This window comes from Canis aureus, chromosome 10 (assembly GCF_053574225.1).
Source record: "Canis aureus isolate CA01 chromosome 10, VMU_Caureus_v.1.0, whole genome shotgun sequence".
NCBI lineage: Eukaryota > Metazoa > Chordata > Mammalia > Carnivora > Canidae > Canis > Canis aureus.
The window spans coordinates 52253295-52267217 of record NC_135620.1 but is presented as its reverse complement, the minus strand read 5'-3'; the positions used below and the strand labels follow the sequence as shown (position 1 = coordinate 52267217).

Below are 13923 nucleotides of genomic sequence, written 5' to 3'. Positions count from 1 at the left end.
GAGAGAGAGAGAGAGAGAGGCAGAGATACAGGCAGAGGGAGAAGCAGGCTCCATGCAGGGAGCCCAACATGGGACTGGATCCCGGATCTCCAGGATCACGCTCTGGGCTGACGGCAGCGCTAAACCACTGAGCCACCCGGGCTACCCCAAAATCTGAATTTTCTAATTCTCATATAGAATATTTACATACAGACATTGGGAATCTGATCTATAATTATCTGTTCAATTTGGTATCTATTTTCCATTCACTTCAGAATCACTTCATTTAAAGGTACATAAGTATAAACTCTGAAGAACAAATTTCTTACAGAATAAAGTAAAAATAAATTAGTTCTATGTTGACAGAACACATCCAAAGAGGCTCAGTCTTGCTCAGACATCTCTGTAGCTATATGTGAAACAGTATAAAAGAAGTTCAGGAACTTACAAGAATTAGATGACCTCTCAGCAAGGTGAAGTTCTGTAGTCCTAAACCCTGAATTTCTAACTCTTCCTGTTATTTCCCCATAACTAGATTAGCAGAGGTGGAACGATCTGTTAGATGGCCTCCTTTATTTCACTTGCCTCCAACAAGACAGGTTCTTAAGGAACCTTATACTAGGGTCAGTAATACTAAGTTGCAAAGATGGAACAGAAGATTTTACCATGACAGGTTGTAGTTATGTTGAAAAATGCTCTAACTGGTCTTAAAACTAAAATTTGGGGCACCTGGGTGGCTTAGTGGGTTAAGCATCTGACTTTAGCTCAGGTCATGATCTCTGGGTCCTGGGATGAGCACTGCCTCCAACTTTGCACTCCAGGGGGAATCGCTTGTCCCTTCCCCTCTCCCTCTGCCCCTTCCTGCCCAGGGGCTCTTGTGTGCACTCTACCTCTGTCTCTCAAAGAGATATAAAATCTTAAAAACACACACAACTTTAAAGCTTTGACTTAAATTACCACTTACAATTGCATGCAGAACACAGACACCTCACATTTCTATAAAATCTAACCAAAGATTTTTAAGAAGATCATTTATAAAAGCTCTATGAATGGGGCACCTGGGTGGCTCAGTTGGTTAAGCATCTGCCTCCAGCTGGGGTCATGATCCCAGAGTTCTGGGATCAAGCCTCACAATCAGGCTTCCTACTCAGCAGGGAGCCTGCTTCTTCCTCTCCCTCTGCTGTTCCCCCTGCTTGTGCTCTCTGGCTCTTTCTTTCTCTGTGTTAAATAAATAAATAAATAAAATATTAAAAAAAAAAAAAAAAAAAAAGCTCTATGATTACCAATGTCCTAACACTCTCCCTTACTATCTGTAAGGTAGCTACTCTTCAAACAGTGCTTTGTCTTTGACAAACTCAATAAATATTGCTTACTAACACAAATCTCTGAAAAAAAGCAGTCAACATGCTGCAAAGTATTAGTTAGGGCTCAAATCCATCATTCAAAAGAAACATTTTATCAAATTTAAGACACTGATGTTGGCATTCAAAAAAATTTTATTAGAAAATTTCAATGAAGGGACCTCTGAGTGGCACAGCGGTTGAGCATCTGCCTTTGGCTCAGGGCATGATCCCGGGCAAGGGGACTGAGTCCCACATCAGGCTTCCTGCGAGGAGCCTGTTTCTCCTTCTGTCTGTGTCTCTGCCTTTCTCTATGTCTCTCATAAATAAATAAATAAAATCTTTAAAAAAAAAAAAAAAGATTTCAATGGAAGGTTCTCCCACAACTAGGTCTTCATAGCCACCTGGCTGATGGGAACTTAATTTAAGATTTCACAGATTTTAATACACATCCCAATTTCCAACAAATTAAAAACTAAAAAAAAAAAACCACACACACACAAAAAAAAACATCTTGGAATCAACTTAACAGGGTAAAAGAATATTCTAGGGACGCCTGGGTGGCTCAGCAGTTAAGCGTCTGCCTTTGGCTCAGAGTGTGATCCTGGAGTCCCAGGATCGAGTCCCACATCCGGCTCCCTGCATGGAGCCTGCTTCTCCCTCTACTTATGTCTCTGCCTGTGTGTGTGTGTGTGTGTGTGTGTGTGTGTGTGTGTCTCATGAATAAACAAATAAAATATTTAAAAAGAATATTCTATAAAATACTGAGGCACTATACTTTTGCCATGGGGGAGCAGTGGGGGAACACTAAAACTATATCTACAGTAGTACCCCAAACTACTGGATATTAACTATGTTTCCATTTACAGTGTTGCCTTAGTTCACTCAGCACTCAAGACAAGTTTAGCTTCCAGAAAAGGTTACAGCTAAGAGTGCTAGGGGGCATTCTTAAAGTGACTGAGGAAAAATTAAGAAATAAGATAGGTTTGGGGCACCTGGGTGGCTCAGTGGTTGAGTTTCTGCCTTTGGCTCAGGTCATGATCACAGGGTCCTAGGATCCAGTACTGAATCTGGCTCCCCACAGGGAGCCGGCTTCTCCCTCTCCTATGTCTCTCCCTCTCTGTCTTTCATGAATAAATAAAATCTTTAAAAAAAAAAAAAAAAAAAAGAAGAAGAAGAAGATAGGTTTAATCGACAGGCTCATTATACAATTAAAAAAATTTTTTTATCTTTTTTTTAAGATTTTATTTATTCAGGAGAGACTGAGAGAGAGAGAGAGAGAGAGAGAGAGAGACCGAGATACAGGCAGAGGGAGAAGAAGCATGCAGGGAGCCTGACATGGGACTCGATCGCAGGTCTCCAGGATCAGGCCCTGGGCCAAAGGCAGCGCCAAACCAGTGAGCTACCCAGGCTGCCCCTGTTTTTTTGTTTTGTTTTGTTTTTTAAAGAAGCACTACTTTATAATTTGCCTGTCCAAATTCTTTAAAACAGGAATTCTTTTTTTTTTTCTTCTACACAGGCACAAAATTACGTATTTGGTTTTTGTTTTGTTTTTTTTTTTTTTCCAAAACTGGGATCATTCATTTGGTACAATTTAGTAACTTGCTTTTTAAAAAGCTAACACTGAAAAAAATTAAAAAATAAAAAAATAAAAAGTTAACACTGAAAAAAAAAAAGAAAATAAAAAGAAAATAAAAAGTAAAAAGTTAACACTGGGCACGCCTGGGTGGCTCAGTGGTTGAGCATTTGCCTTTGGCTCAGGGTGTGATCCTGGAATCCCGGGATCAAGTCCCACATCAGGCTCCTTGCATGGAGCCTGCTTCTCTCCCTCTGCCTATGCCTCTGCCTCTTTCCCAGTATCTCTCATGAATAAACAGTCTTTTAAAAAAATAAATAAATAAAAATAAAAAGTTAACACTGAGGGGCACCTGGGTGGCTCATTTTAACTTCTGCCTTCAGCTCAAGTCAGGATCCCAGGGTCCTGGGATCAACCCTACATCAGGCTCCCTGCTCCATGCGGAGCCTGCTTCTCCCTGTCCCACTGCCTGCTGCTCCCCCTGCTTGTGTTCTCTGTCAAATAAATATTTTAAAAATCATTTTTAGGGACGCCTGGGTGGCTCAGCAGTTGAGCATCTGCCTTTGGTTCAGGGTGTGATCCTGGAGTCCCGGGATGGAGTCCCACATCAGGCTTCCTGCATGGAGCCTGCTTCTCTCAGCCTGTGTCTCTGCCTCTCTTTGTGTGTGTCTCTCATGAATAAATAGGATCTTAAAAAAAAAAAAAGAAAATTTAAGATTTTTAAAAGGTAACACTGAGGGATCCCTGGGTGGCGCAGCGGTTTAGCGCCTGCCTTTGGCCCAGGGCGCGATCCTGGAGACCCGGGATCGAATCCCACATCGGGCTCCTAGTGCATGGAGCCTGCTTCTCCCTCTGCCTATGTCTCTGCCTCTCTCTCTCTCTCTCTCTCTGTGACTATCATAAATAAATTTAAAAAAAAATCTTTAAAAAAAAAAAAAGGTAACACTGAATCACAAGCATTAATGTTAACATTTTCCATTACATGAAATTACCATAACTTATCTTTTGTTGGATACTTAATGTCCTAATTTTCAATAATGTCGTTATCAATAATGTACTAAATGTATACTAATATACTTCCCCTAGCAGAGTACACAATGTCTTTGCACAGTCGTTGACCACACTCCTGTTTGCAGAGAGAGAGCAGCACTGGAAAAGTTACACCATGTAACTCAGGTGTCTTTTATTCACATAAAACAGGAATTCTTAACCTGTCAGAGGGTCAGTAAACCCTCTGAAAAGGTATACAAACTAGTTCACATGTACCAATGTTTTCCCAAAGAAAACTGTTTCTCAAAAGGATCCATATAGGGGTGTCTGGGTGGCTCAGTCAGTTAAGCATCTGTCTCTTGGTTTTGGCTCAGGTCATGATCCCAGAGGGCTGGGATGGAGCCCAGGCGTCAGGCTCCCTAGAGCCAGCTTCTCCCTCTCCCTCTGCTTGCTGCTCCCCCTGCTTGTGCTCTCTCTAAAATAAAATAAAATAAAATAAAATAAAATAAAATATAAAATAAAATATAAAATAAAATAAAATAAAATAAAATTTAAATTTAAAAGATCCACATAATAAAAAGACTAAGAATTACTTTTTTTAAAAAGATTTTATTTATTTATTCATGAGACACACAGAGAGGCAGAGGGGAGCCTGATGCAGTACTTGATCCCAGGACCCTGGGATCACAATCTGAGCCAAAGGCAGATGCTCAACCACTGAGCCACTCAGGTGCCTCTAAGAATTTTTTTTTTTTTTTAAAGATTTTATTTATTTATTCATGACAGACACAGAGAGGCAGAGACACAGGCAGAGGGAGAAGCAGGCTCCACGCAGGGAGCCCGACGCGGGACAGGATCCGGGTCTCCAGGATCACACCCTGTGCCGAAGGCGGGGCCAAACCGCAGGGCCACCGGGGCTGCCCTAAGAAACACTTTCTTAAAATAATTGTTTCAACTACATATTAGGAATTAAGAGTCACAAAACACAGTATGTCATAATATTAAGGACACTGCCAGGCCCAAATGTTAAATTTCGCAGGGTTTTGTTTTTGTTTTTTGAGAGGGGGCAAGAAATAGATTTATTTATTCCAGAATAAATGAAAATAATATGTATCTGTTAGTTTTACAAATTATTAAATGGTTTTTTTAAAAGATTTTATTTATCTGAGTGAGCAAGAGAAAGAGCTCAAGCAGCGGGGAGGGAAGAGGGAGAAACAGACTCCCCACTGAGCAGAAGATTTGATCCCAGGACCCTGGGATTATGACCTGAGCTGAAGGCACTTAACCGACCGAGCCACCCAGGCGCCCCTGAAAAGTTTATCAGACTTACATTTTGATTTCTATTAAAGAAGCTGATTATGGAAAACTTTTAGTATATGACAAATACTTTTCTAAATTATCAGTTTGAAGTTTTCCAAAAATGGAAGAACCTATATTTATTTCACTTTCTCAATACAATTATTGAATAAAGGGACAGCTGGGTGGCTCAGCGGTTAGTGCCTGCCTTCTGCCCAGCCCAGGGTGTGATTCCACGGTTCCAGGATGGAGTCCCACAACAGGCTCCCTGCATGGAGTCTGCTTCTCTCTCTGCTTGTGTCTCCGCCTATCTTTCATGAATATATAAATAAAATCTTAAAAATATATATATATTGAATAAAAACAAAAACTACAAAAAGTTAACTGCAATATTTTAAGTTTTCTGTATCATTTAAACTTTTATACTATGAACATTATGAAAAAGACACTTTTTCTTTCAAAGTAATCTCTCCACCCAACATGGGCCTCGAACTCACCACTCTGAAATCAAGAGTCACATGCTCTACCGACTGTGCCAGCCACGAACCCCTAAGCACTCTCTTTTTTCTGATCTCTAGACTCCACCCTACCACGCTTTCAGATAAATAATGCAGGAGGAGTTCCAAAGAACCTCCCAAAGAGATTCTCTTCTATACCTAAGCAGCCATACTGTTATAATCATTAGCAGGAGTTATTTGAAAAGATAGTGCCTTTTATTTTTTTTTTATATTTTATTTATTTATTCATGATAGACACGGAGAGAGGCAGAGAAGCAGGCAGAGGGAGAAGCAGGCTCGCTAAACCGCTGAGCCACCCAGGGATCCCCAAGATAGTGCTTTAAAAAAAAAAAAAAAGATTTTATTTATGTATTCATGAGAGACACAGAGAGAGAGGTAGAGACACAGGCAGAGGGAGAAGCAGGCTCCATCCAGGGAGCCCGACGTGGGACTAGATCCCAGGTCTCCAGGATCACACCCTGGGCTGAAGGCGGCGCTAAACCGCTGAGGCACCTGGGCTGCCCAAGATAGTGCTTTTTAAATGAATGGAGTGAATTTGTTAAAAGTTATCATTAACTGCTCACTTGATCAACAATTCATTCGTCCAATAACATAATAAAATTCCAACTCGCTCCACAGTAGCAAAATTAAATTCAGAGGTGTTCTCTATTCCAAGTCATCTCATACTTTGCGTTTTGTAACAATTGACCCCTAGAGGAAAAGTAGAAGCAACAAAGATGTTTCACTCAGCAAGTCCAAAAGATCAAGAAACTGGACAAAAACCAAAGCCAAAAAAAGATTTTATAAAAAAAAATTTTAAAAAAAGATTTTATGATATCCAGAAAAACAGGCATAAGAAACTACCTTTACCCGTCATACATGCTACCCATCTTAGCCCCATAGCTAAGAAACACAGACTTGAAATACTTAAAAAACAAAGGTTATGATGAACTGAAAAAAATTTGTGAAATACAGGTCTCACCAATCTCTACCACAACGGATGCCATAGTTAAAACAGCCTGGAGCCAAGGATTTCATGTAAAGAAAGATCAGTAAGAAACCTATTAATATGTGAAAGTTAAAGGAGTAACATGAAAAATTTAAAGAATGACTGGCAGTCCCACTGCCTTCAGGAACTATTATGCAAAACAGAGGAAACAATTTAACTTGAAAATAAATTATACTAAATATTCAAAAACTATCATTTGATATGGTAGAACAGTGGTGGAAAAAGGTCTGTGCCAACTTTTAACTGCAGCTGTAGTGGAACACACTAAAAGCCTTGTTTTATGACAAAAGCAGTGAAATAAAAAAAAACAATGGTTTTAGACCTACCACCAGTGTTAACTACTCATGACCATAAATTTGCCTTTTTCTAACAAAAGACTTTTGGGATAAAAAGCCATCTAACAAGGAATAAAACAAAATGACAGAATTTTTATACAACAGTAAATCCTAAGAATTTTCATATGTTTTTAAATGTCACAATTAAAGGTAAAAAGATTAAGAAATCTAAAATATACATTGAAATTCAACCATCTTTTCTTAATACGACAGAAATTACAAAACATTTAACTGAAATCAATGTTTGCCATAGTAGGGAATCCTCTTCCCATAGTACTTATTTCAAACACAGAGGATTCTCCACAATCCTTTTCCTGCTACTTAAGCAAAAATATTACAATTTGCAACTATTAATTCCTTTGACACTTTTTTTTTTTAAAAAACAGTGAGGTGGAAGTATTCTAATTAGTACCCATTCACCTTGACTATTAATTGTCCCAACTAATACTTTACGGGAATTAAACTTTGTCACTTAAGTTAGCCAGTAGACACATTAATATCTTCTTCACTTTGTCACTAATAACTTTGCCTTAGTAGCTGCATCTAAAAGGTATAGTTTATGGTGACCACAAGAGATTAAGCACATAGTTAGTAAAAGTACTGCTCTTACACAATATTCTAAAAATGTGCTTTTACTAGGTATTCACAGACTACCACAAGCGTGACTATTAAACATCAACCCCCACCCCCGTCAATTCTTCACATTTTTACAAAGTTGACCCAATTTCAAAGCTGACACTGAAGGTTCTCTACCTTTAGAAGGATAGAAAAAAGTAATTGGGTAGTTCCTAAAAATGTACATCATGACTACGTGACTAAGATATTCATTTAAAACTTATGCCAAGATAGCCCCTCCCTTCAAAACAAAGATTGACTCACTGCTCTATTTTACTTAATTTTGGAAATAAAATTAAATGGATTCCCTAGCACTTATTTCCTGTCTCTGCCTCCACCACTTAAAGCATTCTACCTTCAATCTATGACTTGTCCCTACAAAATTGGTAAAGTAAAAACAAAAACAAACTCAATATTGCCAAGTTATCTTAGAATTTAAAAAAAGGGGGGGGGAATAAAAAAAAAAAAAAAGAAAACCACTGGATTCAGGAACAATCACTGTTCCAAAATCAGGAGGGGGACTAAGGATCAGTCCCTCTCAGTGAAACCAACTCACCTCAGATGATACTTTTCATCTGTGAGACCACCCCATTTGCTAGAGCTAACCACCTGAATAAAAACGTTTCAATTCTGTCTCCCTGAGGTGGGAAACTCGCAACCTCCCTACAGAACACGTTCCACGGTCTGCAGATATTTCTACATTGGGGGGGGGGGGGAGCCAGTAAAGTTGGTGGCAGGGTGAGGACAAAGGGCATTTTGAAATACCACTGAAGTAAACAGAGAAAGAGAACAGAAAGGAGGCTAAATTAGCGTTCCCTCAAGTAGATAATGGGATGAAAACGCAGGCATCCTTGTTTACCACCCCTAGGGTCCTATTCATTACCGCCCACTGGAATGCGAAGTTGGAACTACCACCACGCAAGAAGCCCATCACATCCTCAAAGTGTCAGGTCACTAGAGAGCCTTTGTGATGACAGGTTAATACCCTTCCCCCACCCTCACCCCCCAAAAAAAGAAAGGTTCAATCCAATAAGTGCAGGTCACTCTGCCCTCTGGGGCAGTTCCAGCCGGCGCGGTGACGGTTCTGATGGGCATACGAGAGGGGAAAGACCACCTTTCTTTCCCACACACCCTCCTCAGCTGGGGAAACAAAACAAAGACAGCCCTCCTCCTCCGGTAGCCACTACCCTAGCCAGAGAGGCTTTCCTATTTCCCGGTGCAGTCTGGCCTCCAGCCCCCGCCCCCATGACAAAGAAAAGGCACTTGGTGAGCAAGGCCTTCCTGCTTCCACGGATGGGGGGAGGGGGCTGCGAGGTGAGGAGCCCCCTATACACACTCGCGCTCACTCTTGGCCCAGGAAGCGGCGGGGAGCGGAGGCCTCCGCCCGGGGAAGCATGGCCTGGGAGGGGGCAGGGGTACCTTGAAGTAGCCGCCTTCGTAGAGGGTGTTGGGGGGTCCGAAGATGGCAACCTCCCAGTTGTAGAGGTCGGACTCATCCACCAGGGTGATCCGGAAGCCTTCCACCGGCTCCTCCTGCAGGGATTTCAGCTCGAGCATCAGGGCCTTCTGCGAGCTGGTCATCTGCTGCTGGGCCATCGCGGCGGCGCCGGGCCGGAGCCCCAGTCCTCTCGCACCGGCCGGGCCGGACGAGGCCCCTCCCCTGCGCTCGCCCTCCGCCGGGCCGCACCGGGCCCCTGTCTTCACACACCCCGCGGGCCGGACCAGGCCCCAGACGGCCCGTGGGCCGGCCCGGGTCCTCCTCACACACGACGCGGGCCGGGCCTTTTTCCTCACACTCGGGCCAGGTGGGGGGAGGGGCTGAGGGAGTTAGGGGAATTCGCTCCCGGTCCCGGGCCTCCCCCCCCCGGAGGGGGCCTCAACTTGGCTGGGGGGGGGAGAGGGGGTGGAAGCGGAGGAGAGCGGCGAAGGGCCGGCGATGGTGAGGGGAGGGGGCCGGGCCGGCCCGGGAGCGCCGCGCTCGCTCGCCCTCTCGTTCTCCTCAGGGGCTGCCGGGGCCGAAGGGCGCGCGGGGCCGGAGGGCGGGGGGAGCGCGGCGCGCTGGGGTCTCGCGGCGGCGACGGCGGCGGCGGCGGCGGCGGCGGCGGCGGCGGCGGCGGCGGCGGCGGCGGCGACGGCTGCGCGGGGGGAGGGGCGACGACGGAGGAGGAGGAGAAGAGCGAGAGCGCCTCGCGCCGCGGGAGCGACGGAGCCAAGAAGAAGGAGGGAGGGAGAGCGGGAGGAGGGGCGCGCGCCGGGAGGGAGGGCGGCTCTCGGAGGCGGGCGGCCAGACGCGCGTGCGCACGCCCCTCCCTCCGCCGCCCTCCTCTCCCTCCGCTCCCTCCCCCGCCCTCCTCCTCTCACTTCCCCGCCTCCTCCCTGCCGCCCGGCGCGGTGGCGGCGCTTTGTGACGCCGACGCGTGTCCCCCGCCCTTAAAGGGCCAAGCTGCTGTGAGGGCCGAGGGTAGTCGCGGGGGATGCCCTTGGCCCAAAAATGACAGTTGTGCCGCTGGGCGCCGCGGTTCCTAGGGAGCTCCGGGGAACGGGACCACTGGCCCTAGAGCTGTCGGCGCCTTCCCTTTTCCTCTCCCCATGTGTAGCCACAGGCTTCGGCAGCCATCCTCCGTCGAACCCTGGTCCTCTGCAGGCCTCTCCCCGTGACACAAAGTCCTTGCCCCGGCCCTGCACTTAATAGGTCCTTGCCAAGAATACGCTGAGCTAGTAAGTCTTATCGGTGGGGACAAGTGTCCCGACATATCTTGTTTACATATCAAGCCCATGTGTCCTTGGAGGGCAGTGTGCCACCCCGGGGGGGGGGGGGGGATGGGGTGGGATGGGGTGGGGGAGCCGATTCCCATCCGAGAAATGGGGAAGGCAGATAGGCCGCTGCTACTTCTCTTCATGACTACGGAAAGGAAGTTGCGGGAAATAAAGAGAGAAGTAATAATGCAGACTAAACCTGGGTTTCTGACGCTTCTCTGTGATTTGGGGCAAGTGCTCTAGCTATCCCTCAGTTATTTGTAAAATGAAGTACTATGGGGGGCGGGGTTAGGTACCTGGCTGGCTCACTTGGTGGAGCATGTGACCCTTGATCTCGGAATTGTGAGTTCAAGACCCGCCTTGTTGTAGCGATTACTTAAAAATAAAATCTTAGGGATCCCTGGGTGGCACAGCGGTTTGGCGCCTGCCTTTGGCCCAGGGCGCGATCCTGGAGACCCGGGATCGAATCCCACGTCGGGCTCCCGGTGCATGGAGCCTGCTTCTCCCTCTGCCTATGTCTCTGCCTCTCTCTCTCTCTCTCTCTGTGACTATCATACATAAATAAAAATAAAAAATAAAATAAAATCTTAAAAGGAAAATATTGTGATTGAACTTTGACCCCCTATAGATCCTTTCAGCTAGACGGTCCAACTAGGAACTGAGGGACTTTTAAGATAATCATAACTTAATTATAACTTAAGTGAGATACGGAGACAGTCTTAAATCCTCATGATTTTAGGATAGCCGGTTCGTTCTCTTGGGAAGGCATGTCCTATGATAACTGCTGAAACAATTCCTAGTAAAGTCAGGATACTATGAGAGTTCCACACATTTAGAATTTTGAGATCAAAAAGATTCTAAGTTCCAACCCTGGCTCTACCACTTATCCATTCCTTATTCATCAGCTTCTGTAACAAAGGGTTAATTATACCCAACTTAAACTATTGTAAATATTAAATGAGATCATCTGTTTACAGCATTTGACACAATGACTAGCACATGATAAATGATCCATAAATAGGAACTTTAAAGAAAGAAAAAAAATTTAAGGCATAGGTATATTCTGACTACCACCCCCTCTATGGTTCTGACTTCCCTTCCTCCACCATTCAATTTAGGGACAAGAAGATTGCTGACCTGGAAATGTGGGAGATGATGTTGACACCTTTAATAACAAGGATGTGAGTAGACAAATAGGCAGAAAGTTCATCTTCAAAGCATTTCACCCTCATAAACTCATCACAGTCCCACCCTGACCCAGAAGATGGTAAATTCTTAGCCCAATCCACTGGAACAGGTACCTGTCAGCTAGACCAGAAGCTGCTCATTGTAAATATCTGCAATGACCATGGCCCTAATAACCTAAGGTGGATGGCTAATAAACATATACCCGTCTAGAAGGCTCATAGCCTAATGTGTTAGTTAATAAGATGTGTACTTAAGGTTCTTCATTCTCACCTCAGAGGAACTCTAGAATCTAATGTCTCATGCCTTTTCATCCTAGCAGGTAAGACATTGTTTGTTAGTACGGTGCAACTGTGTCTTATTCATGCCTGGATCCACAGCAACCAGTACATTGTTTGACCCAAAGTAGACACTAAGTAATTGTTCTCATGGGCAAGAGCCAAGAGCAGGAAAACAATCAGTAACAACAACAACAAGTTGAACCTCACCCTCCACCCCCATGTCTAATAGAACCTCTCCAACACATAGTAGGTGCTCAAGATTATAAATTCCATAAGGTTGGCAGGTCTTGTTTATACAAGCTCTTTTTTTTTATATACAAGCTACTACAATGTTTGGCACGTTATAGGTATTCAAAATATATTTGTCAGAAGAATGAGTGGCAGAAACAGCTTCCTAGAGCTTTCTCATAGCGTTTTATAATGACAGGTCAATGATTTGACTGATTGGTGCCCTCTGGTGGTAAAGAAAACGGGACACACGCCTTCAGTCTGTATGGCATCACCTGGTGCTCTTCAAGAGAGGGCTCTCTTGAAGAATTCTTTCTTCCAAAGAGAAATGATATGGAAATCTTGAAAGATAAATGAGAGGTAGGGGTATTTGCTTTAGAGTGGTTAATTCTGACCTTATATAATGCCTTTTTTTAGGAGACCAATTTTTTTTCATTCTATGTATGTTAACACATGGAAGTCAAATAGTGCTCTTAAGGAGCCACAATCTTTCTCTCTCTCTCTCTCTTTTTTAAAGATTTCACTTATTTATGAAATTATGTTTCATGAGAAACAGAGAGGGAGAGGCAGAGACACAGGCAGAGGGAGAAGCAGGCTCCATGCAGGGAGCCCGAAGTAGGACTCGATCCTGGGGACTCCAGGATCATGGCCTGGGCGGAAGGAGGCGCTAAACTGCTGAGCCACCCAGGCTGCCCAATCTTTCTCAATAATAGCTGACATTTGCTGTGCATCAGTATGTGACAGGCTCTTTACAAGCAGTATCCTATTTAATTCTCAAAAAAATCCATGACATCCATACTAGAACATCTGTTTTCCTGGGTATAATAAGATTTAGAAAGGTTAAGAAGGTTATCAAGGTTATGCAGTAGGTAAATGGTAGAACCCGGAGTTGAACCTTGGCCATCCCACCTAAGTGTAACTGCTCTTTTCTTTTTTTCCAGGATTTCAGAAGTTTATTTATTAGGGAGGGAAGAGGTATAAAGAAACTTCAGTTATCTGATACAAGCTCAGCAGGGGCAGGTCTCTGTCACTATCACACACAAGGAGGGATGAATTGCAAGAGGAGGATTTTCATGATGGAGAGAAAAGAAGATACCCTCTTTGGCATCCAAGTACACTCAGCTAGTATTTTCCATCATTTTGGAACCTAATTTTCCCATGAGACTTCCTAAAGGAAAGAATCAGAATCAACATTTCATGAATAAAATGCCAGAACTACAAAAACTCTTTAAAATTATTTTATCTATCATCCTTATTTTTTATTTAAGGAAGCTAAGAGCCAGAGCATAAAGGGAAGGGCCACATACAAAAGTCAGGTTATTGGATTTCTTACCCAGTTATCCTTCCATGATTCTTTTCTTTGTTTTTTAATTTAAATTCTTTGCCATCATATATTATAACACCCAGTGCTCATCACATCCCGTGTCCTCTTTTCTTTAAAAAGATTTTATTTATTTATTCATGAGAGACATAGAGAGTGAGGCAGAGACATAAGCAGGAAGAGAAGCAGGCTCCATGCAGGAAGCCTGATATGGGACTTGATCCCTGGACTCCAGGATCACACTCCAAGCCAAAGGCAAGCAGGCACCCAACCACTGAGCCACCCAGGTGTTCCTCGTGTCCTCTTTAATGCCCGAAGTGTGGCTGTCTTAACCAAAGTACTGTAATATTCCTAAGCTAATATGCCCATAGCAATCCATGCATATCATATCACCTCCATCCTATATTGCAATTATTTGTTTACATCTTTCTCCCAGCCTCTCAGGTGCTCTTAAGAAAGAGCCATTCATTCACTCAACAAATATTTTTTGAGTGCCTGCTAGGTGACAGGCCCT

At 43.9% G+C, this 13923-nt stretch overlaps 1 protein-coding gene and 1 long non-coding RNA gene across 3 annotated transcripts in view; one reads left to right on the top strand and one right to left on the bottom strand.

Moving 5' to 3' along the window:
- UBE2R2 (ubiquitin conjugating enzyme E2 R2) overlaps positions 1-9688 on the bottom strand; it is a 119765-nt gene extending 110077 nt beyond the window's left edge. Inside the window, exon 1 of the mRNA XM_077912310.1 lies at positions 9057-9688. Within this exon, the coding sequence (XP_077768436.1) occupies positions 9057-9233 (177 nt within the window). The 5' untranslated portion in view covers positions 9234-9688. The remainder of the gene's footprint in view (positions 1-9056) is intronic.
- LOC144322366 (uncharacterized) lies at positions 8636-13312 on the top strand. Of its 2 annotated transcripts, XR_013388025.1 has the most exons (4): positions 8636-8903; positions 11513-11575; positions 12288-12448; positions 13030-13312. It is a non-coding gene; the product is annotated as an uncharacterized LOC144322366 (long non-coding RNA). The 2 variants fall into 2 exon arrangements; XR_013388026.1 differs by lacking the exon at positions 12288-12448 and having other exon boundaries at positions 8638-8903.
- The last annotated feature ends 611 nt before the right edge of the window (positions 13313-13923 follow it).